General features: G+C 38.4%; 1 protein-coding gene across 3 annotated transcripts in view; it reads left to right on the top strand.

Annotated features, from left to right (window-relative positions):
* PPFIBP2 (PPFIA binding protein 2) overlaps positions 1-27,586 on the top strand; it is an 81,976-nt gene that overhangs the window by 34,505 nt on the left and 19,885 nt on the right. The window contains exons 3-10 of one of the 3 annotated variants that reach the window (XM_051803813.1): positions 471-560; positions 4,825-4,938; positions 13,427-13,558; positions 19,078-19,257; positions 20,725-20,817; positions 23,306-23,414; positions 24,872-24,904; positions 26,559-26,620. In XM_051803813.1, the coding sequence (XP_051659773.1) occupies positions 471-560; positions 4,825-4,938; positions 13,427-13,558; positions 19,078-19,257; positions 20,725-20,817; positions 23,306-23,414; positions 24,872-24,904; positions 26,559-26,620 (813 nt within the window). The remainder of the gene's footprint in view (positions 1-470; positions 561-4,824; positions 4,939-13,426; positions 13,559-19,077; positions 19,258-20,724; positions 20,818-23,305; positions 23,415-24,871; positions 24,905-26,558; positions 26,621-27,586) is intronic. The other 2 variants (XM_051803814.1, XM_051803815.1) reach the window with 2 other exon arrangements.

Here is a 27,586-nt window from a genome sequence, read left to right as displayed (position 1 = left end):
TTCCCAATGAGAATTTGATAATTTAAATAATTTTTTAATTGCTAACAAAAAAATTTGACTTTTCTTTCAGTAATTTCAAGGAATAGTATAATACCTATGGCAGATTTTACCACTGAAACACCAAGATTCCTTTACTTTGGCAAAAGACTGTTGACACCAGATATTCCAAATTAGAGGGGTTTTGTTTTGATAAGATGGTATTTTTCATTGAAATTATAATTTGATAGAAAATATCAGTCTATTCCTATACCATTCTTGATTGCTGCAAATGATAGAGTATTTAAAATCCAGCTAAAAAAAAGTGCATTCAAATGTTCAAAGGTACATTTAATGCACGTGAAATGAACAGTTTTGGTCTGTAGACACTTTTTTTTCATATTTTTGGTATCATAAAACCCACTTAATATATATAATTTTTGTTAAATATTGCTTGAAACTGTAAAAATTCTCACAACACTTTTTTTCCCCAGTCACAGGTGAATCATCATCCATCCAATAATGAAACTTATCAAGAAAGGTTGGCACGATTAGAAGGTGATAAGGAGTCGCTCATACTGCAGGTATGTCCTAAAGAGAGAACATTGTCTACAGAGTTGCTGTTCAGTGAATAAATGATGAAGTGAAAGAGTATTTTCTGTTATACAAATGTGAGCAGATCACCAAATGTAACTGATGTTTGATCAGGAATTAATTTATAATTTGTATGATCCCTCTGATTGATTTCATGGTGGGGTAGGGGGAGTAACAGCACTAAGAGGAGGGAGACTGACAGAGGGATGAAAAATAATGCTGTGGAGTCCCAAGACACTGCTGTGATAGTGGTTCTCATTCTAGATTTGCTCAGCTGTACCAGTTTTCTAGGTTCTGTGTGTCACCATTTTTAGTGAACTGGGAGACTGTTGTGTAAAGAGAACAGCTATTTTTTCCTGCTTGTATGCTGTACCAAAATTGTTTACATTATCAAAAAACTTAAGGGGAAGATAAAGGGGGAAAAAAAAAAGACATTTTTAAAATTCATGCCTAAGCTCCTCCAGGTTTCCTGTTTCTCAGTTTACCAACCCTTTGTCAAACAGATCCTCTGTCCCATATAAATTTTTCTTCTGAAGAAAATGCATGTTCAGCAAATTAAAAAAAAACTTAATTATTTTTTTCTGCGTATTTTTGCTGTTACTGAACTGTATATTCCATGCTTTTCAAAACTGAAGCTGGAGATTCTTTAAATGGTCTTTGCCTATCTTTTCTCTTCTTGCTTACAAAAACGTATTATAAGCACATATATTTATATCAAACAAAAGTATGTTGGGTAGCTGTTTCAGTCACCAGTTTCTGTAAGCATGTCTTATCCTGTATGTTCTGTTCACACTTGTGTTCATTTACTGAGCAGAAGTCTCACTGCTGTTGTTAAATAAACAATAAGTGTTTTGTGAGACACAAGCTTTGGCTTGGTTGGATTTTCTTCATTACTGTTAAACTAAAATTGCTATTGCCAAATTTAGGGAAAAACAAAACCCAACCCTGAACGAAAAACAAACTTCTGGTTGGAGTTTAGGTGTATAAGTGTGTGCTACAAATTCCCCTTTTTCTGAGGGAGGCAACATCACAACTGATATCTGTGAGAACACCTTTCATTAATCAGGTGGTTGTTAACTCCTGCATCCTGACCCCATTAGCAACAGCAAACAACTTTTCACACGGCGCGTTCACGTCTCGCACAGTTCACTCACGCACGTGAGCAGCTCATAACTGGAGCAGCAATTAGGAGGCCAAACCCAGCTGTTTATTCCAAAGCAGAGGCTTGCACTGGTGCACCTGTGGCTTTGCTTGTGAGACCCTCCTTTGTTTCTCATGTGCCTGTTTAGCCCTGTGATCTTTCTGTAGATCTGTTTGTGCTACCCGGTGGTCGATGGTCGGGGGTGCTGATGGGCTTGAACAGGTTTGGCAGAGTCTTGGTGTTCAAAGTGTATCAGCTTGTGTGGATTTAACAGGACCACAAGTCTCCAGTGCTTAAAAGTTCCTGAAGATTGCTCCAGGCTACTGCTCAGCGTGTGCTTTCCCTGTCTTTGTCCCGCAGATTTTTAGTAACTATTTCTTCGTCCGCACAAATAGGTACCCAAGGATGGAGCAAGCCAAATGCACAAAGAAGATATTCTTATTACATGGTTTGGAGACCTACCTAGAGTTTTTCTTAAAAGGAATATAGTAAAATCAGGTGTAGAAATTGTCCTTCTCTTGCCTTTTACTCCCATCACCCTCCCATAAAATCAAAAGGTTTAGTCAATATTTATGAATTTTTCTGTTCCCGCTGCACAGCACTGCAGTAGAATTGCAAAAGCCCCAGGCAAATAAGATAGACAAAAACCTCAGTCTGGTAGATGAACATCAACAACAACAACAAAAGTGCCACGATGGTGCTGGGCTTAGAACCTGGTTTGCACCAGCTGTGCATACTCAATCTAGGTAGTCAAATGTGAGGAGCACAGGCAAGTCCCATGGTGAGGTTACACTGGCCTGAGGGAGTCTGCTGGTACAAACCTGGCTCCTGGGTGTGACCATTGGCATGAAGGATGAGAAAGGAATGGGAAACAGAGCACCTCTATTCTATGGCTCATGCTGAATTGTGCTAATGACTGTGGCCTGCAGCTGTAATCTGCAGGGAATATGAGGCTGGGAGCACTCCAGTCTTGCATCAGACTTGCTGCATGAGCAGCAGTACAAGGCACTTTGTACTGGGCACAGGCAGTGCCCACTATTCCTGTCCACCAAGGCTGAATCAAACAGTGCACCTGGAAACCTACTTCCACTGTTCAGTCTGAAGTGGAGGCTGGAAATGAATGCTACAGCATCTGGGATACCTTCTTACAGCTCACTGCCTATGTGAAGCAGCTAATGTTCTCCTCTAGGCATTTTTGGGGGGGATTTTTTTTTTGTTTTGATTTGGATTTTTTCTTGCAAAGAAGTTTTTAACCTCTATACCACTTGGTTTTTTAGCTAATTGTTCAGTATGCCTCACTTTTATAGATACTCACAGAAAATATGTTACCTACATATTTTGTTGCAGGTGTTGCCCTCCTAAGGCAAGATGGACTTGGCAGGGTAGCATAAACTGGGATTATGTTCTGTGTGCAGCCTACTGATTCCCTGAAGAGTCTGGCAGATGTGTTCCTGAGTAGAGGGGAAAATATGAGCTCAAAGTGGCTAATGTGCCTCTCAGCCTAACTACTGGAACAGCCAACACATGCTTTTAAAGCTACTAAGGTTTTACTGAATTCCTTTGCAGGTCACATTTAACATACAGAGTTTTGCTTCTCGGTTGCAGTGCTGGTTGGACCCTAACCTGACACTCTAAACAGAGCTGGTTTTCTTTCTCTGGAACCTGCATCAGGCTGTTTCTTCTTGCTTTCTGACCTCACAGGGGGCATTTGTGTGACATCCCTGTTTTAATGAGAGCAAAACAGAAAAGCAGACAAGCAGAAGACTTCCTTGCAGGGAGTTCTCCTCCTGCCCCAGCTTGGATGTGTCCCCCTGCCATCTGCCTCCACCCACTCCTTCCTATCTTCTCTCATCCTGAGTTCATCTGTACTCTGTGCTGCAGCCAGCTACTTTAGAGGGGGGGGGGAAATTAGTCTTTTTTGGTTTATTTCTTTTTTTTCTGTGTTCCTTTCCCAGGCATTCTTGTCATTATGTTTGCAGGTAAAACAAAAACAGATCATTCAGTCTCTCCCTCTGCAGCTTCCCTGAAATGAACTCAGTTGTTCACTGGGTTTTAGAAATGCTGTGTAGTGGGTACATCTTAAAAGTTTCACTTAGATATACTGTACCTTTGTTTTTTCTTTTTTTTTTTTTTCTATTAAAGGTGTTGCGGGGTTGGATATGAGAGCATGGATAAGGTTTTGTTAATGCATTTCCCTCAAAATGGAGTTTAAACACCTTAGGCTCCTTTTCTTTGTTTGTTTGAGATAACATTTTTCTGGTATAATCAAAGCTTTTATATAAATAAATAGTGAAAATGAACATACAGAGAGTATGTGCTGCTTAACAGAGGAATTAACACTGGGTTTTTCCACATCTTTCCAATGTTATCCTGGGCGTAGTTTTTTTTGCTTTGCAAGCTTTGAATTCAGCTGCTGGGCTTTTCTTATTACACACTGGTCTGTACCACCATTCCCACAGTTCTTTACCAGTATTGCTTATTGTTTCTTTTCCTGGGATTCATTGTCTGTATCTCACTTCTTTTGGTTTCGTGTTCTGGCTTGCCAAAGCCTGAGAATTTTCCTTGGAATAGAACTTTGTCACTGCTAAAACATGCCTTTTACTCATTACATTCTTTATAACTTCAGGAGGCTTTATTGATAGGTAAGCTGGTTTTCTGTTCTTGTAAGAAGTAAAGTAATTGGTTGGTTTCGGAATGAACAGTTTTCCTATTTATCTGTTTTAGGGAGTGAAATGCCAACAGAACTTGAAATAGCAGTGTATGCTCCAAAACCACATAAAATATTTTCACCATCCTATGTTCTCGTTTGCTGCTTTCTAATTTTTCAGACTCTTGCATGAAATGCCTACCTGTGGGTAGCATTCCATCTCTTCTAGAAACGCTCTTTCTTTTTTATATCGAAACAAAATAATTGTGGGGGAGGGGGGGATGAGAGGGCGTGGTTGAAGCAAAGTAGAGGTAAGGCTGAAAAATCTTGGTAGAGCAGGTTGCTGCAGTGCACAAGAATATTAAACTTGCTGTTAAAACGTGCCTTTGGATGTTATGTGTATAAGGTAATTGAAACTTATTTACAGTCAGTTCAGTGGCATTGTACTTCTCTGCTCAAATTACAGGTGAGTGTTCTTACAGACCAGGTGGAAGCTCAAGGAGAAAAAATCCGGGACTTGGAAATCTGTCTTGAGGGGCATCAGTTGAAGCTGAATGCTACAGAAGAAATGCTTCAACAGGTAAAAATCTGGATTGCAAACCATCTTGCATAATCTTCTCCAGCGGAGGGGGTGAACATACATGATCAACTCGTCTGCATGTGTGAGCGCCTTTGGCAACAAGATAAAACAGGCATTAAAAAAATGCCTCTTTTATTGTTCTCTTGCTGCTTTGCACTTTTTTTCCCCCCCCCCAATGAATGTTTCTTTGTTTTCCTGTTGCAGAAAAGTTTTACTGGCTGGTTGCATAATACTGTACGTGGCAGCATGTAAAATGAAACTATTGTGTCTTATTTGTACTGTGCTCATTTGGACATGGCTGAGTAACTGGTTAGACAGGTTAAATGTATCTAATATAGGTAGGAGTTATAGAATTAAGAAGTTTTATTTAAATGTCTTCTGTTTTCCTATGGCTTTGAAGTTGAACAAGTAGCTGGTTGAAATGAATTACTCTAACAAGTTCTGTTCTAGAACCATTTTTGCTTAACTTAAGAACTTTATTTTTATATAGGAAAATTAGTATATAATGACATATTTTTCTTTATTTCAGTTGACACTTTCAGGCTCTTTGATGTTCTATGTTGAGGGAGCAGAAAAAATGATAGGTTAAATATGTTTAATTTCGTATGTTACTGCAGAGCTTGCAGGTCTGTTGATGTGAAAGAACTTTCACGTTTTTACAGATGTAGATCTTCTGTTAATACAGTATATAGATACAAAAATAGGTCTGAAACTGTAAATAACCCTAAAAATCTATGCCAGAAATTTGCAGGATAGATAATGTTCTTGAGGAACCTAGTTCTCACCACACAAAATTTTTATTAAAAATTTACTATTTTATGTGAAATATAAAAGTCTTTCTATGAACTGATCATAGCTTGAAATTATTATAAGCAGCCTTGTACATATCTATGTACAGAGCAGCAGTTTCTGTAAGATAAACTTCTATCCTAAACCTTTGAAATCACTACTCTCAAAGATTCTTGGGAAAAAAACCTTCCAGGTCACACAACTCTTGCAGCCCAAAATGCTTCCCACTAGAAAAGGTTTTATTCTGAGGGGACATTTTTACAAATGCAAATAGTGAGTGCATTTAGTTGTCCATTGAGATCTGAAGTGAAATTCAAAGAACAGTAACTGTTTAAGTTATGAAAATCTGTTTTCAGATTCAGGAAGGCATTCACAATAGAATGTAGAAGCTTCCTGTTTCAACCTAAAAACTAGATAGTTGTTCTGTGGCTTCTGCTAGAACTGTTCATTGTTTCTCTGACTTCAGTTTTTTTGCCCTGATAGTCTTCTGAGGAAACTGTGAATTTAAAGCCTTATTTAACATAAAACTGAGGCGTCTGAAAATAGAATATAATGATGCACCTACTTTGCTGTTTCAGTGAAAACATTTGCATCTACTCGTCTGGCATTATGCACGTGCACAAACTGCTTACAAAGCTGATCCTAAAGGGATAAGCTACAAAGGACTGTACTGAAGCTAAAGAAGTCAGAGAATCTCCAGATATGTTTAAACATAAACCTTAAATCTAAATTTTGAGATAACTCTGAACGGCTGTAGTTGTTGTTTCTCACACAGATTACATCTCCCAGTAGAGGGTGGGTTATGGGAAACCTGGGTTGGGTCTCTCAACATCCCAATAGTCAAGAGAAGTTGTGCATTCATTAGGGCTCAGCAGAGGGTCCTATTTGTTATAGTTTATTTTGAAGGTTCTTTTCTCAGTTCATCTTGTTGAAAAGATGGGAGTGAGCTGAGATTTAGAGAGAAGAGAATGATCTACTCGTGTGGTGATTATGACATTCATGTAAGATATGTGGCCAACAGACCTTCCTGCAGACCATTTGTCAGAAATAGAGTGGGTATGTGGCCTCAGGGGCTTCAGAAGATGGATTTGGGGGAGATTTGGGTTCAGATCTCAGCCAGCAGTTGCTAGTGTCCTGCTTTTCAGAGTGACTTCTGTTACCTTCCTGAGGTGTGTGTAAATTCAGTTTTATTTCATGGTTTATTTACAGTATACTTAATTCCACCCATTTTTGTCTTTGTGAACTTAAGTCAACTGCTTCTTCTAAATGGAAAGTGGAGTGATAAAGATAACTGCTCCAGCTTGAAAAATCTTTCACGTATATTAGTAGAACTCAGCTGACTGCAGTATGGATAAGCATATTATTGACTTAATATACCTGAGTTCAGGATAAGCCCTAGCTTTTTAATTTTGGGAACTGTAAGAAAAGTGGCTTTTAATTAGTTCTGTGCCCAAAATGCTACTATAAAAACAAAAATAATAAACTTTAGGATAATTTAATGATGATACATGGCAGTTCCACAACAGAAAGGGTATGCAATGCTACCCTGAAAAATACTTTTTGCTGAATCTATGCTAGCAGAGACTTGTTCTCTTTGTCAGGGTGGGGTTACTGGCTAAAATCCTTCTGGCTTATGATTTATGCACAGTTGTTTTGAACCTTGCTACAAAGTGATCATGGAACCACTTCTGAGACAGCAGCTAAAATAAAATTTATACAAATAACATAAAATGGCTGTTCAGCATTTTGGATGGGCATCTTGAATGTGGAATAGTAGCAACAGATACTGCTGCTGCTTTGAAGAAAATCACAATTCTTCATTGCTCTGAGAGGATGGTGCAACATCCCTTAGTCAAATCTGAACTTTCAAGAAATGAGCTGAACCAATCTAAAGGTTGCTGCAACAAAAAGGAGAAGATCTCTTTCTCCTTTCATCCTTCTCCCTCTTCTTTACTATGTGCTTCTGCAACTGATTGGATATTGTCATGCTCATCAAACTCAGGGACTGGGAGAAAACTAACTTGGGGTTTAAAAGGAAGGGGGTGTTTTTTCTGCTGGGTGAGTTGAAAGAGCTCACAGAAAAGGTCAAGGTGTGGCACAGGGGCAATGGAGAGATGTGTGTTTGACCTACCTGTCTGTGGAACCACAGCCAAAGAAAATACAGCTCAGCAGCATTTGAGGAGCAAGAGAGTCCTGTGTAAGAGAGGCAGAGATGCCCTGGTGTGCACAGTTACAGATAATGCAGGCATGTGATGCTTATGGTGTCAAACTCGACATTTTACTTTTGTAAGGATACTTTTTCCAGTACAGACTATAATCAAGAAAAGCCATTTTCACCTTGAAGGTGTTTGCATTTTCTTTCTTCAAAAACAAAGCAGGTCTTTCAAAAACTCGAGAAAGTCAATGGTAAAACTTCAGATCACTCTTTAAGTATGATTCCTGTTTGGGCCAAGAAACAAGATCAATCTTCATAGTAAATGGTACGAGAAAATTTCCTCGAGCGTGACTGGGGGCAACACACAAGTTTGATCTCATTGAGTTGCCTTCCAGTGGTGTCTCTGTCTTGCTGTTAAATGTGTAAATGATATGGAAAAGCTGGCCTGTGTGAATAGTTACCTGCATTTCCCCTTAGCACATTGTAATGAATATGTCAAAAATAAAAGAAAAAAACTGCCTAGAATTATCCTGTGAAAACAGTATACGCTGTGACATAGTCCATTTCCAGTATATCAACTGCTTTAAAATGTAAAGTTACAGCCAGTTTTAGGAAGCAATGATTTTATATGTGTCTTGTTCCAAGTTACTTTGTGGCATCACTTAAGTATTTTCTTCCGATCAATTTTAAGAAAGAAATATATTTTTTTTCTAAGAGAAAAGAGGATGTTGAACATTGCTGTGTTAGCCTTGGGAGAATCTCCTATCAACTTGCTATAGAATTGGAAAGCAGAAGTAAATTTTGCTCTGTAAAGTTGCCTAAACTGTCCCATAGCAGAAAGTGCCAGCCATGCCTAATGTAAACACATCAGTGCTCTGGAATCTGTGCTGTCAGGCTTGACAGCTGAGTTAAGTCAGTTTGAAAAGTGAATTTTCTGCACATACAGACTTCACCTCCACAGTTCTTTCACGTGTATTTTTTGGTAGTTATTGTAAGATTGGTTAGTTACCTCTTTGCTATTCCAGAGCTGCATTTGATTTATTTAACAGATACTAATTCCCATTGAAGCTCTCTGGCATAAAGTATAGCAGTTTGTTTTGCCAATGAAAATACTGGTCTGTGTGGCAATGTCTGTCCTGTAGCTGATCTGTACCAAATCCTGGATGTGGTTTGACCGTGTCCTTCTGCCTTCCACATTATTTCTGACACATGATTGCAAGATGCAATCCAAGGGACTCTTGTTGCATGGCTGTGTTGTGTAAACTCAGTTTTGTCTTCAGTGAAGTAAATTATCTTGCAATGTAGAAAGCACTTGGGTTTAGGACTCTTTCTATCTTAAAAAATAAACACTAGAAACTGAAATGTTTGAATGCTAGCAGGAGTGGATCTCTTTTCTCGTGGCAGTTTATGTCCCACTTCTACCTTGAGTGCAGGGGCCAGGGGAAGGTGTGGCAGACAGTGCCCTGTGTGGGGCACGGTGGAGGATCTTTTAAAAAACAATGGATTAGAAGAAGGCAGGGAGGAGCTGTATGAGAGTAGGAACTTGAATCCAGTGCTGTTTCGTGTGTACCTGCTCTGGTTTTGCAGTTGTCTTATACTCAGGGGAGCCAGAATCCTGTCTTGGTTGCAGGGTATAAATCTGGTGTGTATCTGTTTGCTTCTCAGGAACATTGCTGGCTGGCAAAGATCATTCCTTCAACTTTCAGTTGCCTGAGTTATCTGATCTTAGATGAATTTCAGCACTTGTTTATAGCATGCAGTAACTTCTTGCCAGCAGCTGGCTTAGCGTTTCAGATTTTCAAGTGTGCTCTGTGCTGCTCTGGTGTGAGCCATAAGGTTTTCAGAGTGTTTCCCTCAAGTTGTCCAGCTTATCTGTACAGGTGAGCATTCCACTGCTTTGTTATTTTGCAGCTAATGTAGGCAGGAGTCCTGCTGGTCAGGCAGATTCGAATTGGCAGTGCAGTGGGAAGTTCTGTCCTTTCCCTTGCTTAGCTACATAATGGGCAGATGATGAATTGGAGGGCTGTAATTCACTGACTGCTACTGACTTGCACCATTTCATGGTGATTACAGATGTACATTGCTCTCAGCTGTGTTTTCAGCTAAGCAAATATCTTATTTCTACCACAGCTGACACACAGCACTTGAGAAGTGCAGTCCTGATTAGTGGTGGCTCTGGCTGGATGTTGCTTACCAGGTAGGTCGGTTGCTCTGTCTCTCTCTCTCAACTCTTTTAATAAGCGTGAAAAGTTAGGAATTTTTTGAATTTTTTTGTATTTTGTGTGGTGCACAAGTGCAAAATGGGATCTTCGGGGGGGGTTCTTCCCCCACACACACTCAGCTAAAATCTTACTTGTGGTTTCTCAATCAGTGTATGGCATGATTGTTTCTTCTGTTTTATGAAGAGCTAAATATCCTGGAATTTTCTGTGCTTGCAGCTGACACCCTAGAAAAGTGCAAGGTCCTCTTTTCAAGCTGTTTTCTGTCATGTTAAATTTTATAAGCTGCTTTATAAGAATTATGTATTTCCAAGAGGATAAAATGTGACTGTGAGATATAGAGCATATGCTGCAGTTTCATTGGGAATATTGGAAAAGTCGGTTAAATGTTTTAGAAGTATACAGCGTGAATTTTAAAAATACATTTGTATTTGAAATAGTTTGCTGTTCCTTGATCTGTCTGGTGCATACATGTTGTAGCTTCTGCATGACTCATCTTTGTAATTATTCTACTCAAAAATAACTTTTTTCCCTTAATTTTTAAAGTTAAAGGTTGAGTTTCAAACAAAGAACTTTAAGAAATTAAATGATACTTATAGTACATTTTAAAATTAAAACTAAAACGAAGTATCTTGTTTCTAAAGAAGATTCCCTATGATATGTTCTATTTCTGTTCTGTATTTCAGCTCTTTAGGATCCTCCTAAAGCTGCTACAGCCCAAATTACCACTTTGCCTGTCTTGTATTATCTTTTTTTTTTTTTTTGCTTTAAAATCAATAACATAAATTTGTGTTTTCTTTTCTTACAATTGCATATTTATTCTGGCCGAATTGAAGTTGCATCATACCACTGAAATACACTATAATTTCTCTGTAACAAAATGGGTCACATTCTTAATGAGCTGTTCACTGTGAGCATCTGCTTGAAGATGAAAATAATTGCTTCCAGATGTTACCATTTCAAGAGGGGACATTTACTTTAAACGGCACTTGCTTTCAAAGCAAAAGTTAGATTCTCTAGATGCAAGAGAAATTGTCAGCTGTTTTAAATCAGTGTAGCTCCATTGAAAACAAACTAGGGATAGTTAGCTGTTTTGTCTATTTTAAGTCAAGAGTTTTGTGCCAGTTTACTCTAGCTGGGAATCTGATTCTCCAGCTTGAGAGCAAACTGCAAAATTTTGTTAGAGCTGATTAAAAAAAAAAAAAAAAAGAAAATCAGCTGCCTTCATGCTCACTTATACCAGGTGGTGCCTTCGTGTTCACACGGAGCTACTGAACTTGGAAGGAGAGCAGTGAGTGTGTGTTGCTCTCCATTGCATAACTTAGTGTCATTTAGGAGTCTATAGAAAAAAAAAAAAAAAGGAGTAATGCCAGATGGTGCATTCAAAGGGTAGATCTTTTGTTAAAAATCTCCAGAGGGATGCCATGTCTCCTTGCCTTATTAAGAAATCCTTCTCTCATATCATGGAACATCATGTCAGTGTCCAAAACAAAGTCTAAGTGTTGTTTTAGTTCAACACTGAATGGAGTCTGTCCGTAGGGCCAGAGTTGCCTCATCCTGCTACCTTTTCTGATGTTCACTGGCCTTTTTTCATATCAAAATTCTCATTTATAGCTATGTCTTAAGCTGCAGTAGTCTGATATGTCAACAGCTGTACAGAGCCTGTTCCAGTCTGGACTGAAATGTGCCTCTGAAATTCATGCAAGTTAGTGTTTTTCTGGAAGATAGAGGAGGTATTTGTAATTATAATTGTAATTTGCAATCACCTTTGTAGAAAGCAGCTACTCCTGGGATTTCATTAGGTGACTGCCTCTTGTAGTTTCTCAATAATAAAAGTCAGTGCAATATCTTTTCCTGATTAGTGCTTGATTTATTTTATTTAGAGAAGAAGTTAAAAAAAAAAAAAAAGCCCAAACCATGGGGCTACATTTTTGTTTATTTTCCTATCCATACACAAATATCATTGCTGATGTCAGCAGGAATGGGCATGGCACTGGGAATAGTGGTGACTTAGATAATTGGTGTTGCAATGCCGATGCAAGTTTAGTACTGCTTTTAATTTCTGCAGTATTCCCCACCAGACTAAACCAATTCACAGATTGGGCTTCAAAACAAACCTTAGCTGTATAATTTTTAAAATAACCTTTGTGGCTTCCTTGGTTCCAAGCCCTGGTCTACAACACACTGTACAGTTTATGGGAGAGAAAGAGGTGAGAAAAGGGTGATGGACAAGGGGATTCTGATCACTCAGTAACATCAGCATAGACCCAGATTAACTATGGCAGCTTCAGTTAAGTCACTTCCATGTAATTCAAAGCAGAATCAGCTGTGATTCCTCAGTGTGTTTCATGTGATCAAAACACTAATGTGATTTATGAATTACTGTAAACACTTGGAACCATTTAGAAACGAACATCCTTCTGAAAAAATTAATTGGGCACTTGGAAAGTTTAGGTATGAATTTTTCAATAAGGCTTAAACTCCAGAATGGACTTTTGGAAAAGAGAGGCCAACGTGAGCATTTTATATATATATTTATATAAAAGATAAACACTGTTGAATTTTTGACGATTTTTGGCATTGGCTTTCTTGAAAACTGAAAGATGCAATGAAGGTGTGAATATTGAATGATTTCCAAAGACAGTGAGATGACTCCATCCAAAGTATGTCTTCTCTGCAATCTGAAAAACAAGCCTGGGGCACAAAAGCAAAAGTCAAGGCCAGTTGTTTCTCCTTTTCACTGTTACTCAGTTTAGAGATTGCCTTTAGTTCCAGTCAGGACGTACCACTGTCATTCACTGCTGTTCCCTCCACAGTGTGTAGCCTTCAAAAGTTACCAAGTACTACATGGTGTAAGCTCTCAAGTACTATTGGTGTGACTGCAGAAGCATTGCTTGTCTTTGTCAATGTGGTATTTTTGTTAGGGTTCTCATTTTGTAACATGTCCTGTATTGAATAGCAAATGACAAGAAGGTCTACAATGTAATACTAAAGCATAGCTTTGTCTGATGGGTATTTTAGGAAGATGCCAGCTATTTTGTAATGTGTCATTATGTAGGTTTGTGTTTGTTCAGCCTTGGTATTGTTCTCGATTTCATGTCTTGCCCAGGGATTAACTTTGCCACACATTTTCTTGAAATAAGGAGTGGGGCACAGTGGTTTAGTGATTAACACAGAACATGTAGATGAAAATAACTGCAGCACTTGAGAAACACACAGTTCAACTGTGGGGTAGGGACTTCAGTGTGGGCCTGCCAATAAATTACATTGCAGTCTGTCAGCGTTCAAATAAATAACTGGAGAAAATACTCTGCTTTGCATTCAGGAATTGCTGAGTCGCACATCGCTGGAGACACAGAAATTGGATCTAATGGCTGAAGTTTCAGACCTGAAGATTAAGCTGGTTGGTATGGAAAAGGAACAGAGTGAATATGAAGAGAAACAGAACAAAGCTGAGGTGAGTTTTGTTTTTTTTTCATTAGCTTGTTTTTAGGTTTTTTTCTATCACCTCCCTGTGCTGTGGTGTCATACACCTGAGCTTTTGAGCTGGTCAGCATGCAACAGGGTTTTCCATGCTTATAGCCCAGCCCATATCATTGATCCTATGAATTCAGTGAGGAGTGTGATCATGCATTTTTGGGATGTGGTTTCCTTTTCCCCTCTGTCATTATACTTCAGAGTTTGCTTGTTTGGCTTTAATCAAGGCACAGTCCCTTCCAGAAGCATATATTACAGTTGATGGTCATTTAACCCTTTCCTTTCCACAGGAGCTGGCCTGGTATTCCTACCAGAGCTCTTTCCTTGTTTGTGTGGCAGAAAAGACTGTCGGCTCAATAGTATCAGTGGTGCTACAAGCACTGAGATGATCAAACTTGGGGATTTTAATGCATTTGTGGCACTTGGGAGGGAAAGACATGGGCCAGGGCATTTGCCTCAAATGAGTGTTTTGCCATGTGGTTACATGATAAATAATGCAAAAAAAAAAAAAAATTCATGGACTGGAGGCAATTCCCTTCAGATGTGGAGAGTTCTGGACATCAAAGGAGCTTTGCTTTTTGCTGTGTTGGTTAAGAAAGACAGGATGAAACATACTGAATGAACATGTGAAACATCATCTGAACAACACCCATTTCATGGTAGTGGGCAGCAGGTGGGAGCTGGGAAGGAAAGCAATCCTGGAAGAGAGAATTCATACAAATTGCCATGTGTTGCCTGACTCAGTGGTCCTGTAATGGGATCAACTAGCAGGAGAGGATTACCTGGAAAAGAAGGATTACATTGCTGACTGAAAAAAAAACCCAAAACTTTGTTCCATATTGGCTCAGGAGAATTTGAAATCCAGGCAGACTGTTTGCTCTCCATAACGTTGCTGGTGGAATATTTGATAACTGTGATTTAACTGCACCAACATAACACATTTGGGGTGTGTTTGTTTTCCCGCTTATTTATTCTCTGAAGTTTTCTTTAGAGATCAAAAGATAACTTAAAGAGAGCAATTCCTGGCAGAGCTTGCAAGCCAGAGAGGCACCAGCTGCTGCTTTTACCATCTGTGGCCCTTCTCATGCTCTTTCACGCTTAATTGTCAGTGCTTTGTGTACAGAAGGTCTGAGCACCTGAGTACCTGAAAACCTGAGCAGGTCTGAGCAGCTCCTAATTGCTGCAGATGGGAGCCTGCCCCCAGCAGCCGCCGAGGCGTTGAGCTCTTCTCATGCCATGTGGAATACCGGGATGAGAATGCCCAGTCAGCCTGACTCCTGGAAAGCAGCAAAGCTTTTGGGTGCGTTTTTATTGACAGGACTTTTTGAGTAGCCCGTCGGTCTGGTCCTGTGATGAGGGTGACCTGTGGAATGCTGCAGGAAGGTGTGTGTGCCCCCTTGGGTGGAAAAGTTGAGCTTTGTTCGCCTGGAAGCCTTTGTTGTATTGCTGAGTGATAGGACACGTTCCTGCTGAGATGGAAAAGGATTCTAATCTGATGGAAAAGCTGAGAATCGTTAAGTATGCGCTGAATTATTAACTACCCCAGGATGTGATTAGATTTCTGGCCTGTTGAAAGTCAAAAATGTGTATGTGCAAAGCAAGGAAAATGGATGTCATAGGGACACAGGGAAGCTTTGGGAAATAAACAGCATTTTTGGTTTGCTTGTTGAGATACTTGTATCATTATTTCAGATTATCCTGAATAAGCAGTAATCCAATATAGCAGGACAAACAGGGGTTGTTTCCAATCAAATAGGATGCTTATTTGAATTCTAATGCTTTAACCCTATTTCAACTTTGCTTCCTGTAAATTATACTAATTTTTCGATACAGACACAATTTCAAACATCAGAATGAAATTTATCAATTCGTTTTCTTTATTAAACCACAGCTGCTTAAATTTGGTGATAGTTTGTTCTCCTAAACTTCTTGCCTCCTCTTTCTAGTGAGTAAACCACTTTGACATGCACAAACAGTCTACCTGTGGTTTGCTCGTGTTCGTGCACACACAGGTGTGTTCTGGTCACCTCATTGCTTCAGAGTGAGACAGTTTTCCAAACTGACAAGTGATCAAATGAAATTAATCCTGCTGTAACTGTATCTCTGCACATCATGGCCACTGCAACATGCTCTTACAGTGTGTAATGCCTCAAATGAAATTGCAGTTAGTTGGTTGGTTTTTTTTTGCATGAGTGGTGCAAAGCTGTGTTGGCAGAGCAAAACCCTTTCTCATGGACTGCAGCTGGCCAGTTGCTGCTTCCAAAACTGAGTTTAGGATTGACAAAGGTGATCAGAATAGTGATTGGATGGATTTGCTACTATCAGTTTTTTCACGTGGATGCATGTGTTACAAAGGCATCCAGTAGTTAAACCATTCTAAACAGCTTGTTAATTATACTTCATGGCTGACCCTGCTATTTCTAAATATAATAATGGGTTTTCAGAAGTTTAAAATTAAATGTGGCATTGCAGAATAATTCAGCTAAACTGTGTTTGCTCTGTGTTCTAATTTTGTGCTGGCTTATTTCACAGCACCTGTTTCCAGTCACATAGGCTTTATCTATAGAATTATTTTTCTGGTTGGGTTGGGAGGAAACAAAGCAAATTAAGATACCCTTCTAAATATGAGCAGGTTTTAATGTGTCAGATTCGTTTCACTTTATCTTGTGCAGCTGTCATTTGGGTTTGGTTTTAGTTAGCAGCAAAGAGTTTATCAAGCATCTCTAACCTCCTCTCAAAGGTATTGATTTCACACTGAATGCCACTTGTCTCTGGCTCTCCAAAAGCACATACTAAATTTAAAGTGCCATTTATTTATATATATTACACAGGGGCCAGGAGAATAGCTGCTTGTAAATGGACTGTCTCACTCTTGGCTTTGTCATTTTAATTCCTTTGCTGTTCTACTTTTGCCACAGTAATGCTTTGAAGGTTTCTGAAGTCTCACCTGAGGGGTTTGTGCAGCTTTTCTCTTACCTGAGAAGCCTCAGAAATTTTGAAAATATTGGGGTTTTAATATAGCAAGGTATGAGTGAGGGGCATTATCAAGTGATTAAAGGCAGCCCAGATCCCTGCTCTACCTAAACGTGGACAAAAGAGACTTTGTGTCACCGTCCAGAGACTGCAGTAGCAATTGTCCAGTTCAACTTGCCTCAAAACCCTTCTTCTATCCTACTGCTTTCTTTTTTAGCATGGGATGAGTGCTGTGGTTTTGGCTAGAAACTGTTGGCAAGTATTTTGTGGCTCTTGTAACTTCTGAATTATATGTCTAGTGCAAACTTACTTGCAATTCCAAAGAAATTTGAGTCGGTGAGCCACTGACTCTCACTGGGGAGTTTGGTGTGTTGTCCCATCTGAATCAAGATGTCATATGTTAGTGTTAATAAATGTTCATGCTGTGAAAGAATCTCAAAAATGAGAAGCCTGTCCTACCTTGAAAATAGAAACAACTGTAAAGGTACATATTGCAGCTGGAGTTCATCTGTACTGTCAAGTTTGCCCTGAGGACAGTCTGTGTGGACACAGAGTGTTTCCCATTCCCACTCTTAATGTGAGGCAAAAGAGAAAAGAATTGCAAGTCGACAGCAGAAGTGCTTCTGAACTCCCCCACGTTACCACAGCTGGAGCAGCTCTCAGTTTGTGCTCAGAAGTCTGTGCATCCTGTTTGAGCAGGAACACAACCTCGTGAGGGTTAACAGTGTCCGTGTCACAGACGAGCACAGACCAAGCTTTGGTGCTTAAAAGGAAGCAAAGGAGATGGATGTGTGTCCTGACAATTCCAATTCCCAGCTGGTGCTGCTCAGTGGGGTACCTGATTGTGGAGATGAGGGTAAGAAAAGAAACAAAATCCAAGTATGGACGATGTTGTGGATAGTGTCTGAATTGTACAGACAGCTGTAGTGTAGAGGATGAGTTAGCTGGGGGGATATTCCCCTTGCTAGTGTCTTATTGTGTGGCTGTAAAGTGACTCTTGTGTCCTTTGAATGAATGATATATTTTCACCTCGGGGAGCTGTCCTTAAATGTGCAGCCCTGGCAAAACATGCCAGCCTAAATAATACTGGATATTGCAGAATTGGTCTGCTAGGGACCAGTATTCTTCCTAAATTTTTTGATTGTTTATGGAACTACTCCTCATTTATGTGGCTTAAATGTTTGCTGGATGACAGAGGATTAGCATCAGACGTTGTGATCCCCATTGACAATAATACATATAAAGTGAAATATATGTAACTGCTTTTCTGACTTTCATCTTAAGCACATCTTAAGCCCCTAGAAAAATACTTAAACATGTGAAGCTCTCATACCTAACTTTGTACACACGTTTTGTACGTCATTGTGAATGTTCCAAGTTGGCTGCAGATGCTGATGCAGTGTGAGAGTGGTTGTGTTAATACTTACCTGGTCAGAATAGTGTCCTGTCCATGCAGTAGCTGTTCCCTATATTTGATTCACCCTATAGTTGATTCACCAGAGAGCTGAGGTTACAGAATGACTGTTGTGCACTGTAATGAAAAAAAAAATTTAAAAAAAATCCTGCCATTTTATCTGTTGTTCTGTCCACTAAAATCTCTTCTGCTCCTTTGGGAGATAGATTAAGCTCATCAAATTTATTCCACTTGAGAAGGCTGAGAAATCACAAAACATATGTTATTAAATGTACATGAAAGCCAAGAGAGTGTCACTCTCAACTTGTAATACCTGAGAAAATACCCAACTCTCTTTGCTACAGTTTGGGGACTTAGGTGCAATGTAATATAGATTTTAATACTTTGGTTTGCTTTCTGAGCTGGCTATTTTTGTGTGTGTATCACTGATACACACAAATCCAAGAAGCTGACCAGCAAATTGGCACACATTACAGTAATTACTTTTTCTTCTGTAGTGTCCTTTGATTTCTCCTAAGTATGTTTCTTAACTCCTTCTCCATGTCAAGATCCAGCCCAGATAGCAGGAGAGGGAATGGAGTTATTTTTCTGCCCCATGCTGGACATGGAAACAGAATTACTTTACTTGTAAATTCTGTGTATAAACTGTGAAAAAGTAGGTTATGGCCCCAACTGAGCACTTTGCAGTTTCTTCCTAGTGGATGATTTGGCAGGGAAAATGAATGTAATCAAGTCGTATTTCAGCAAAAGTGTACTTCTGAGCCAGCATATCAAAACATGTTCCAAATTTTCCTTTATTTGACTTCATGTGACTGTAAAAGTTTCCAAAAATGAGGAACCAAATTCTGATCTTAACTTTAGAATCAGAATCATGAAATTGTCTGGAATGTAGATTCTGTTCCATTTGAACTGTAACTTTGTGCAGTATTCCAGTTTGCTTATGCTTTTTCAGAAGGGAAACACATAATCTGTCTTTTTTTTAGTTTGCCTTTGATGTACTTCATGTATTTCTTTGTGCTGCAACTACAAAGATATCTTCTTTGCATCATTTTCTTTCTCACCTGTCTTTTTTTTTTTGTCTTTTTTTTTTTCCTTTCCTCCCATGTTTTTAGTCAGTAGTGAACCTGATCAGTGACCTACAGGAGCAGATGTGTAGACTGCAGCTGGAAATTAATAGTAGAATCCAAGAAAGAAAGTCTCAAGATAGGAAACCAGACTTGACACCTAATGGTCCTCAATCTGGCCCAAGATCAGTAGAGACCCTGAGCCAGAAGAATTGTTCTTGGTGTGATGTACGAGAAGTACCCCTTGGCAGAAGCCTGTGTATTGCCTCTTCTCTTCTCTTGCACAAACTAAATCCCACTAACCAGAGCTATGCTGTGAATGTTTGGCACTAATCTTTGTGACTTTCCTTAGCAAAGAGTGAGAGTGTCATAAAAATTACCAGGAAAAAAAAAAAATCCCATCCCCGAATATTGGGACAAATTTGGTCACCATTGATGGCTGTCTGCTAAAACACAGATACCTGTAAGACCCAATCACCCCTTTCAGGTTTTTCTTTAGTTTCCATTTTACTTATAAATCTGTAGTGCTTGTGTGGTTTGGGGGTTTTTTTGGGGATTTTGGGGTTGGGATTTGTCTGATACGCAGCATGCCAGCATGGTTTGGTAGTTTGCTACTTTTCCTCATGGTGATGTCACCCGAGCTGTGCTTGATGGTGCACCCTCACCAGTCCTCTGAACACAGATTATTGAATCCTGAATATCTTAAAAGCTTAACACAAGTATAAAATGGCTTCAGCTAAGACTATCTGACACGTATCCTTTCTTTTCCTAATGATAATGTCAAAGTGAATTAAAAGAGCCATAGTAAAAATAATCTGCTTGTACTTTTAAAATAGCAAATCCAGCACCTTTTTTATCTTTTTTTTTTTTTAAATCCCTGACATTAGCAGTTACCAGGAAAGCATTGCTGAATTTGCATGACAGATACTGGTTGTATTTGATAAAAACATGTCACATGTCAAAACAAAAGCTACTTTGCATATACTGCTTAAATTCACTGGAGGTGGAATGACACTGGTGTGCCTGGAAAAGACCATTTTAATATTTGTTTTTAAATCAGATTGCTTTAGTTGCCTTTAAAATTTAGTTGCTTAAAATTTGAATCACCAGAACTCATTTTATAAGTAATCTGCTTATATTGTGAGGGAGTTTTTTACTAATTTCTCTTATGGGTTTATGTTACAAAAATAACTACTTTCATTATGACACCTATTTTGAAAATAGGGCTGTTGTTTCTGAGCTTGCCTTTGTGCAGAACTGCTGAATGGACTATCAGACTACAGGACAAACTGCAGATTGGAGAAATAATCTGAGAGTCAAATCTGGGAGTCATTCAAAATAAATTTTATTGTAATCCAAGATATTAATGTGTATGCTTAATGTATATGCTACACAGGAATTCCAAAACTGGGTTGCCTCCAAATTTTTGTTTTCCTCAATTCATTTTAAGACTTTTTGTCTTGTCAGAGCTCCATCAAGGATTTAATAATATTGTCCTTCAGAATGAACAATAAGATATAAAGGAAAGGGAGAAGGGACATTTAAGGGACAACTTCTTAGACTGGTCACAGTTTTTAGTGTGGTGGTTCAGTGTCCATTTACTGTGTGTTTCATGCATGATCCTTAATTCAGGACTATGAAGAATTAATATCTGCCAGAAAAATCTTACTTTTAGCTGCTGTTCTTCCTTTGCAGGGTTTGCTACAGGAACTTAGGCACCTCAAAATTAAAGTGGAAGAGCTGGAAAATGAAAGAAATCAATACGAGTGGAAATTAAAAGCAACTAAAGTAAGCAGAATAAGCATTTTCTAACAACAGACTTATTTCAGTTGGAAAGGGATGTGCTCTACTTCTATTGGTATTTACTGTCCTTACATTTACCTTGTGTCAGGGTCTACTAGAAAGACCTCAAGTTTTCTCTAACCATCTTTGGAATAAGTATTTTGGGTTGAAGGTTTTGGAGGGGGGTTTTTTGTGCCTTTTGCTCCCTCCAGTGCAATTTCCAGTCTCCTACCTTTTTGTAATTCTTATTTTAAGAAACCAAGAAAGGCATTTTGACTTACAAAGATCTGGTCTGAGTAAAAGCCTCTTTGAAGGTTTTCTTTCTTTTATTTGTGTAATAGCGACAAGCCTCTGTGGAATATACTTTCCAGCCTGAAGAGAAGAGACATGCAAAGTTTGTTGGGTGTTTGCTTACTATGGAATTTATTTTCATAGGCATTAAGCCCAAAATACACCATTAGATCATCTGCTTTGACTCTCTGTATATCAAAGTGCATGACTGCCTTGCCCTTCTGTTGACCTTAAATCCTGGAAAGCTTTTGGATTGTTATCTGGAGAAGCTCAAAATTTGAAACATTTCATCATTTTCCCCAATAATTAATTTTTCTAGTTGAACATTCTCACTCTTATTTCTAGTTTGAATTTTTAGCCCTTTTCCACTAGATTAAAAAGCACCTTAGTATTTTTCCTTGTTGAGGTGCACTTTGGTGCTATAATCTCATCTCTTTTCACTCCTGTAATCCTATAATCCCTGTTCATATGACTTGAGTTGTGGTTGGACCTTGGAGAAACATTTCAAATTATTAAACTGAGTTTTCTTTTTAATACTTGATAGCTTGATCCAGACATGACAAACAGCTACTATTTGTATAAGCATTTCTTTCTTTTGAGAATTCTTGGATGAATAATGAAATGTTGCTACGTGACTTTTTTTCCTATTAAAATAATAGCTCTTCTATCCATGAAAATGTTTTCTCTGACGTGGTGGATATGAACAGTCTTTGGGAAAATATTTTCTCAAGCAGTGTGTGGCCAGCTGCCAAGACAGATAGAGATTATGGAAAGTATAGGAGCAGACTGAAAATAAGAAAGAAGAATCAAAAAACTCATTGAGTGAGAGAAGATGCAGGACTGGAAAGGAAGAAAAGTACAAGGAAAGAGAAAGGAAACAGAAAAATAATCATAGAGAGGACAGGAATGAGACATTAAAGGAAAAGAGGGCATTTAAAAGATCAAATAGACCAGGGAGGCACATCCAAATCTGGTATTAGGAGGTCTGCAAGCTTTTGTCTTCCTGTTCCAGCTTCTTAGATGAGAAATTGGAATATTTCCATTGCTAGATATAAAAAGCATATTAGTCACTGAGAAGTGTAGGAGCCCTTCAGAGATGCAACAAGGCAGATTCTTCTACTCCACGTGGAATTTTAGGCAGAGTGGTGATGTTGTCCTGAAATCCAGACACTTGCTTCCTGGTGAAAATAAGTTTGTCTGTTAAGTAGTCCATGTTTTTCCCTATTTAAATAATGGTGTTTGGTGTTTTGCATTTTTTCCTGCTTTATTGTAGTATTTTGAGAAACTAGTCACATTAGTGATTTTTTTTTTGACATTGTTCTTTCCTTTTTTTCTTCCTTTTTCCCCCCTCTTCTGTTCTTTAACTGCAAGGAGGTTTTTGGCATGCTTTTGCTGGGTAAATTCAGAATGTTGATAAATGGAGGGTTTAAGGCCTCTGAAGAAAATCTTAACAAACTGCTGACTTAGTAAAGTATGCTGTTGGCAGTTTTTCTCACAAATAGGAAAAAGATGAGAGTTGCTGTATTTCAAGCTGGACAATCACAGAATTCTTCTCCCTCTGTATTGTTGAGGTCTTTAATGTGTGATTTTTTTTTTTCTATCCCAGTCTAATGGCAGCACAAATTGCAGTAAATGTAAATGAACTCTGGCATTCTGTTGCATGTATGTGGTTGTTTTCCAGGCCATGCTTTCCTTCTGGCCTGTTTGCTGTTGTGAGGAAGAACAGTTTTGTTATCCTGCTGAGAAGGCGGCTCAGCATTAATAGATTCTCAGTTATCCTAATAAGTAGTAACTAGGATTGAAAAAAACCCACAACAGTATCTGTTTAAAAATACTTTTTTTATCTTTTAGTAGTCTTAATGCAAAGCTTGGTCATTATTATTATTATTACATGACCAGGATTGTAGCATGGAGAACTTCCCAGAGTTTCTTTACCTACATGAATCCTTGAAAATGGTACCTTTTCCAAAGTCTGTCTTTTCCAAGAGCTAATTGCAAAGGAGTTTCTGTAATAGGAATAGGATAATGCTCCCTAAATAAACTATACATAAATATGTATAGTTGTTACAGTGTTTATGAAATGCCCTGAGTTAGTAACAAGATATCAATCGAGGTGTTATACTTGGATTTCTTCTAATGCATAGGAAAGAGTCACAGAGGATTGGTGCTGATGTTATTCTGAATTTGTTGTGCTCTCTTTCAGGCTGAGATAGCCCAGCTTCAAGAGCAATTAGCTCTCAAAGATGCAGAGATAGAACGTCTGCAAAGCCAGCTCTCTAGGACCTCATCATACAGCGAAGTGGCAGAAAGAGGTAAGAGGAGAGAAAACAATATTAAAAATCCAAACCCATACTTTAGCTTCGCTTCAGTAGCAGCTTGGCTGAGGATTTATTCCAAGGAATACAAGGAGAGACAAGAATGGATTTATAGAATTTATTTTGGGAGGGAAAATGGTGTAAATTCGTTGTGTGTTCTGGTACAGTTGAGGCCTTTAATGTGTGAAATTCTATCCAATATAGAAGCAGCACAAATTGAAATAAGTATCCTCAAGGCACTGAAACTTCTTCTGTTGGTATTTTATTTATAATTGTAAAGCGTCGCCGCAGTTCAATAGGAATTTACTTCTTGTGTATGCCTGGAAAATTTCTTTGAGAAATCTTACAGTTTCTATTTTTAAGGAAAAAAAAAAGTCACAGTAGCAGCTAAGCATAATGTTTAAATGCCCAAAGATCCCAAAACAGTCATTGATTCCTTTCTTCAGAAGTATGTCTCTTTTAGGGTCCCTGTCCCATGAAAGGTTGGACCAGATGGACTTTAAGTGTCCCTTCCAGCTGTTCTAGGATTCTATGATATTGCAGGTTTCTGTTTTAAGACTGCACTGTTCATACAGGACAATGGCAAATAAACCAGTTTGTTTAGCCTTTGGAATCAACCAGTCATGTCATAGTTCTCCGAAATATTGACTCCTGGGGCCTCTGTCCCTTGCTGGGCCATGAGAATGTGGTTTTAGTGACCTTGTTCTTCTGCAGCACTGACACTTTTCCAGGCAGGAATGTTTGTGTGTAGTTTACCACAGTGCATCAGCTGAGCTGCACTAACTTCTTTTGTGGGTGTTAACTAATGCTTCTGAAGGCTGCCCTGGTTGAGATGTGAATTTTCAGGTGCTGTGCTACATCTTTCTCAGGGCTTACCCAGAGTCTCCTGTGGTTTATTCCAAGGAGGGAACTTAACATATACTTGTGCTGATTTCACTCACCTGCAGAGCTTGTGCATGTAGAGAACTGCATGTCTGACTAGAAAGTTCATTTGTCTAACAGCAGTGGTTTGTAGAGGAACTCTTCTACTAATAGAATGTTGTTTCCCATGAGGCTCCCAAATAATTTATGGTATTTCAAAGGAAAGGTAGTGGTCTGACAATAAATCAAGAGCTCAGCACCATTCAACTTCTAGTAGTGTGTCTGTTCTGTTCACGCTGAAGGTGGGTGAAACTGTCCTTGATTTCAGTGACAGAAGAACCAAACCCTGTGGATTCTTTGGACTGTGTTCAAGGAAAGCACTTAGATTGTGTTTGAATGGTAACAGTAATAATTCTTCTGCAAAAAAAAAAATTACTGATTTGTGAGATTTTTAGGTGGTCTTCTCAAAGTTGTAAAATAATGTCAATGTACTTGTAGTATGCTAGAATGCATATTCTAAGTAAATTGCAAAATTTATCTAATATGTGCTTTTTCTACATACTTTATTTGACTCTCACCATTTCCCATCGTAGAGGAAGTTTATAGGAGAAGGCTAAAAGAAAAACGTAAGCCTTGCAATTCCCTTCTGGCTTTACCTCACTGTTCTTTTCACACCAATTATAACTCAGATGCATTCAATGTTTGTTTAGATTTGGCTGTCTAATTGTAATATACATGAGACACTGCTTCCATTGCTTGCAGCAAGCAGACAGCTACTTGCCCTGTTCAGTAAGATTTCACTTCAAAAGTAAAAGTCAGAGGTTCACGAATCAGATCGTTGGGCTTCAAAGGGAAGATGTCAAGGTTAACAGAGCCAAAGCTTAACCTTTACCTCTTTCTGTTTGCACATGTGTAAACCCCACGTAATATCTGGGAAGATGGCTCTCATTGAAGGTCTTCTTTTTGTCTTAAATCAGTGCAGTAAATTTAAAAAAAAAGTCTGAATAAATGTTTCCATACTTGATGCTGTTAAAAAAATATTGTAAGTAAAGTTTGCTTTAGTGTGCCTAAAACTGCCTTGACACCAGTCCTCTTTGAAGTCTAATATTTATAATGAGAAATTAGCAGGACTGTGATTTTTTTAAAAGTCTTTCAATTGCTTGCCCACTGCCTGCTGACTTCAGTTTTTGATTTGGCTGTGCCTGTGCATGCCCTGTGTAATTAAGTCTGCAAGGTTCATTTACATGTCCTAAAACTTAATCACTGAGAGGTGTGCATTTTCCAGAATCACTGCAGTAAAAACTAATTACAGCTTTTGCAAGTAGTTTAGCCATGGCATTGTATGTTCAATATTTACTTGTAATTTTTTTTACAGATGCTCTTTAGCAATATTGATTTTTCTTTCCCCTCTCTCACGTCTGACACATCTGTTTTCATAGTCTTTTGTGAACAAGTGGGTCTGGTTTAATGTCAAAGCATGAATCCCTGGAGTGGTAGTTACAACAGATGCACTATTTCAGGTTCTGTCTCCATCACTTACACTTGATTCTGTATAGGTTGGTACTGGAGGACTTGCTAGGAATAGTGTCTAGAAAAGAAATGAAAGATTTGGTTCAGCAAAGTTAGGATTTGGTTCAGGTTTTACAACCTCATACATTTTCAGAGGGTGTGTTTTGATTGATTTGACTATAGTGTTCCTGAATAGCCTTTATCATGTAACACTAAATTGTGTGTGAGGCAAATCTGTTTTAGTTCATGATGTAGATTTTAACCTAGTTATTCATACTGAAATGTTTAAGAAAAATATTCTACAGATTTTCTTTGTATCAAACCAATTTTTTGTTACTTTTCACTTCCAAGTTCCATGAATGTCCTTGAACTACTTCTCATAAGCTGCCAAATATTTTTCTCAGATGCAACATAACTCATTTTCAATCCCACTTAAAATTATTTCCTTAAGTATATAACAGCAAACACGCTCTAATCTTTTGCAAAATGAGCTTCAGTGTTTCCTTTTTTTCCCAGTCCTTTACTTTCATAGTTTAAAATAGTATTATGTAGCCTTTTATAAGCAAAACCAGGATGTTTGTGTTGTGCAATGCTTTAAATAGTTCAGCTTTTGAAAAATTCTAAGTTAAATGTAGTTTAATAGTACATTGGCCCTGCCACTGATATGGTTTTGGTTAGTTATAAGAACATAGGGAGAGTATCACAAAATATATATTTACACTAAATATAGCAAGTGGGTTTTTTCTTATAACATTTTAAAAACATTTTTAGATCAAGAAGTTCAGCGACTGAAGATAGGAATGGAATCGTTATTGGCTGCAAATGAAGAAAAGGTGAGAAAAAAAATCCTCATTCTACACAGTAAGAATGAAATTGTGGGTTTGAACCCCTGAAATGTTCTGAAAACACACTTTCTGTAAGAGTGGTATTGTCAGGATGTTTGGATTATCCTGTGAGGTTGTGACAGAAGACTGATGTTTAAAGAGAAAGTGTGGCTGACTTTACTCACCTGGCTGAAGAATTTGGGAGGCTCATTACATTCCAGAGGGGAGGACAAAGCCAAGGGTGTAATGAGCAAAATCTCCTGTTTTCTGCTACTGAAAAGGTCCCTGAGGTTTGCTCATCTCTGGCAGCTCTTTGTCTTCCAACCTAACCCAAAGTGCATCTAAACCCAATTTAGATTCTGATATTAAAAGGAAGTCAAAGTGGCCTCTGATGCAGACTCAGATTTGAGGAGAAAGGGAACAGGATGTAAATAAATAAGAGGAAGGGAAAAAAAAAATCTTTTTTTAGTAAGTGGGTGATCCAGACAGGACAACATTAATTCTGGAGAACATTAATGTGGTTCATAACAATATTTTAGTTCTCAAAAACTCTTAAAAAACCAAAATTTACATCTGGAAAATAAAAGATATGTCATTATCTCTTGACAAAATTATTCCAAGTCTGCATAAGGTGTTTTTGTATATGAAGGGAACACAAAATATTGTTGCTTATGTCCTAATATCTGGATGTACTCACAGAGGAAGGTGGGTTATTTCCTTGAAAACTGTAGTGTTTAACCTAGTGGACTGATGGTTGACCCACAGCTTCCTCAGTGTTTCATGCAGAACTGTTACCTTCAATAATATTGCAAAATAAAGTATTCTTCGTGAGGGAAAGGACCTCAGAATAGCTTTTGGGATAACTCTAAATATTCCCTGTGTCACTTAAGACAGAAAGTGCTGAACTAAGTTGGTAGTAAGTGGTGCATGTATTTCTGTTTTTTTAAAAACTGGATGTGTTAGTCTCAGGTCTTT

The sequence above is a fragment of the Manacus candei genome, unplaced genomic scaffold (genome assembly GCF_025592945.1).
Source record: "Manacus candei isolate 608988 ecotype Guabito, Panama unplaced genomic scaffold, ASM2559294v1 h1tg000060l, whole genome shotgun sequence".
Taxonomy (NCBI): Eukaryota; Metazoa; Chordata; class Aves; order Passeriformes; family Pipridae; genus Manacus; species Manacus candei.
The sequence above is the reverse complement of the archived record's forward strand: the minus strand, read 5'-3'. Positions and strand labels throughout refer to the sequence as shown.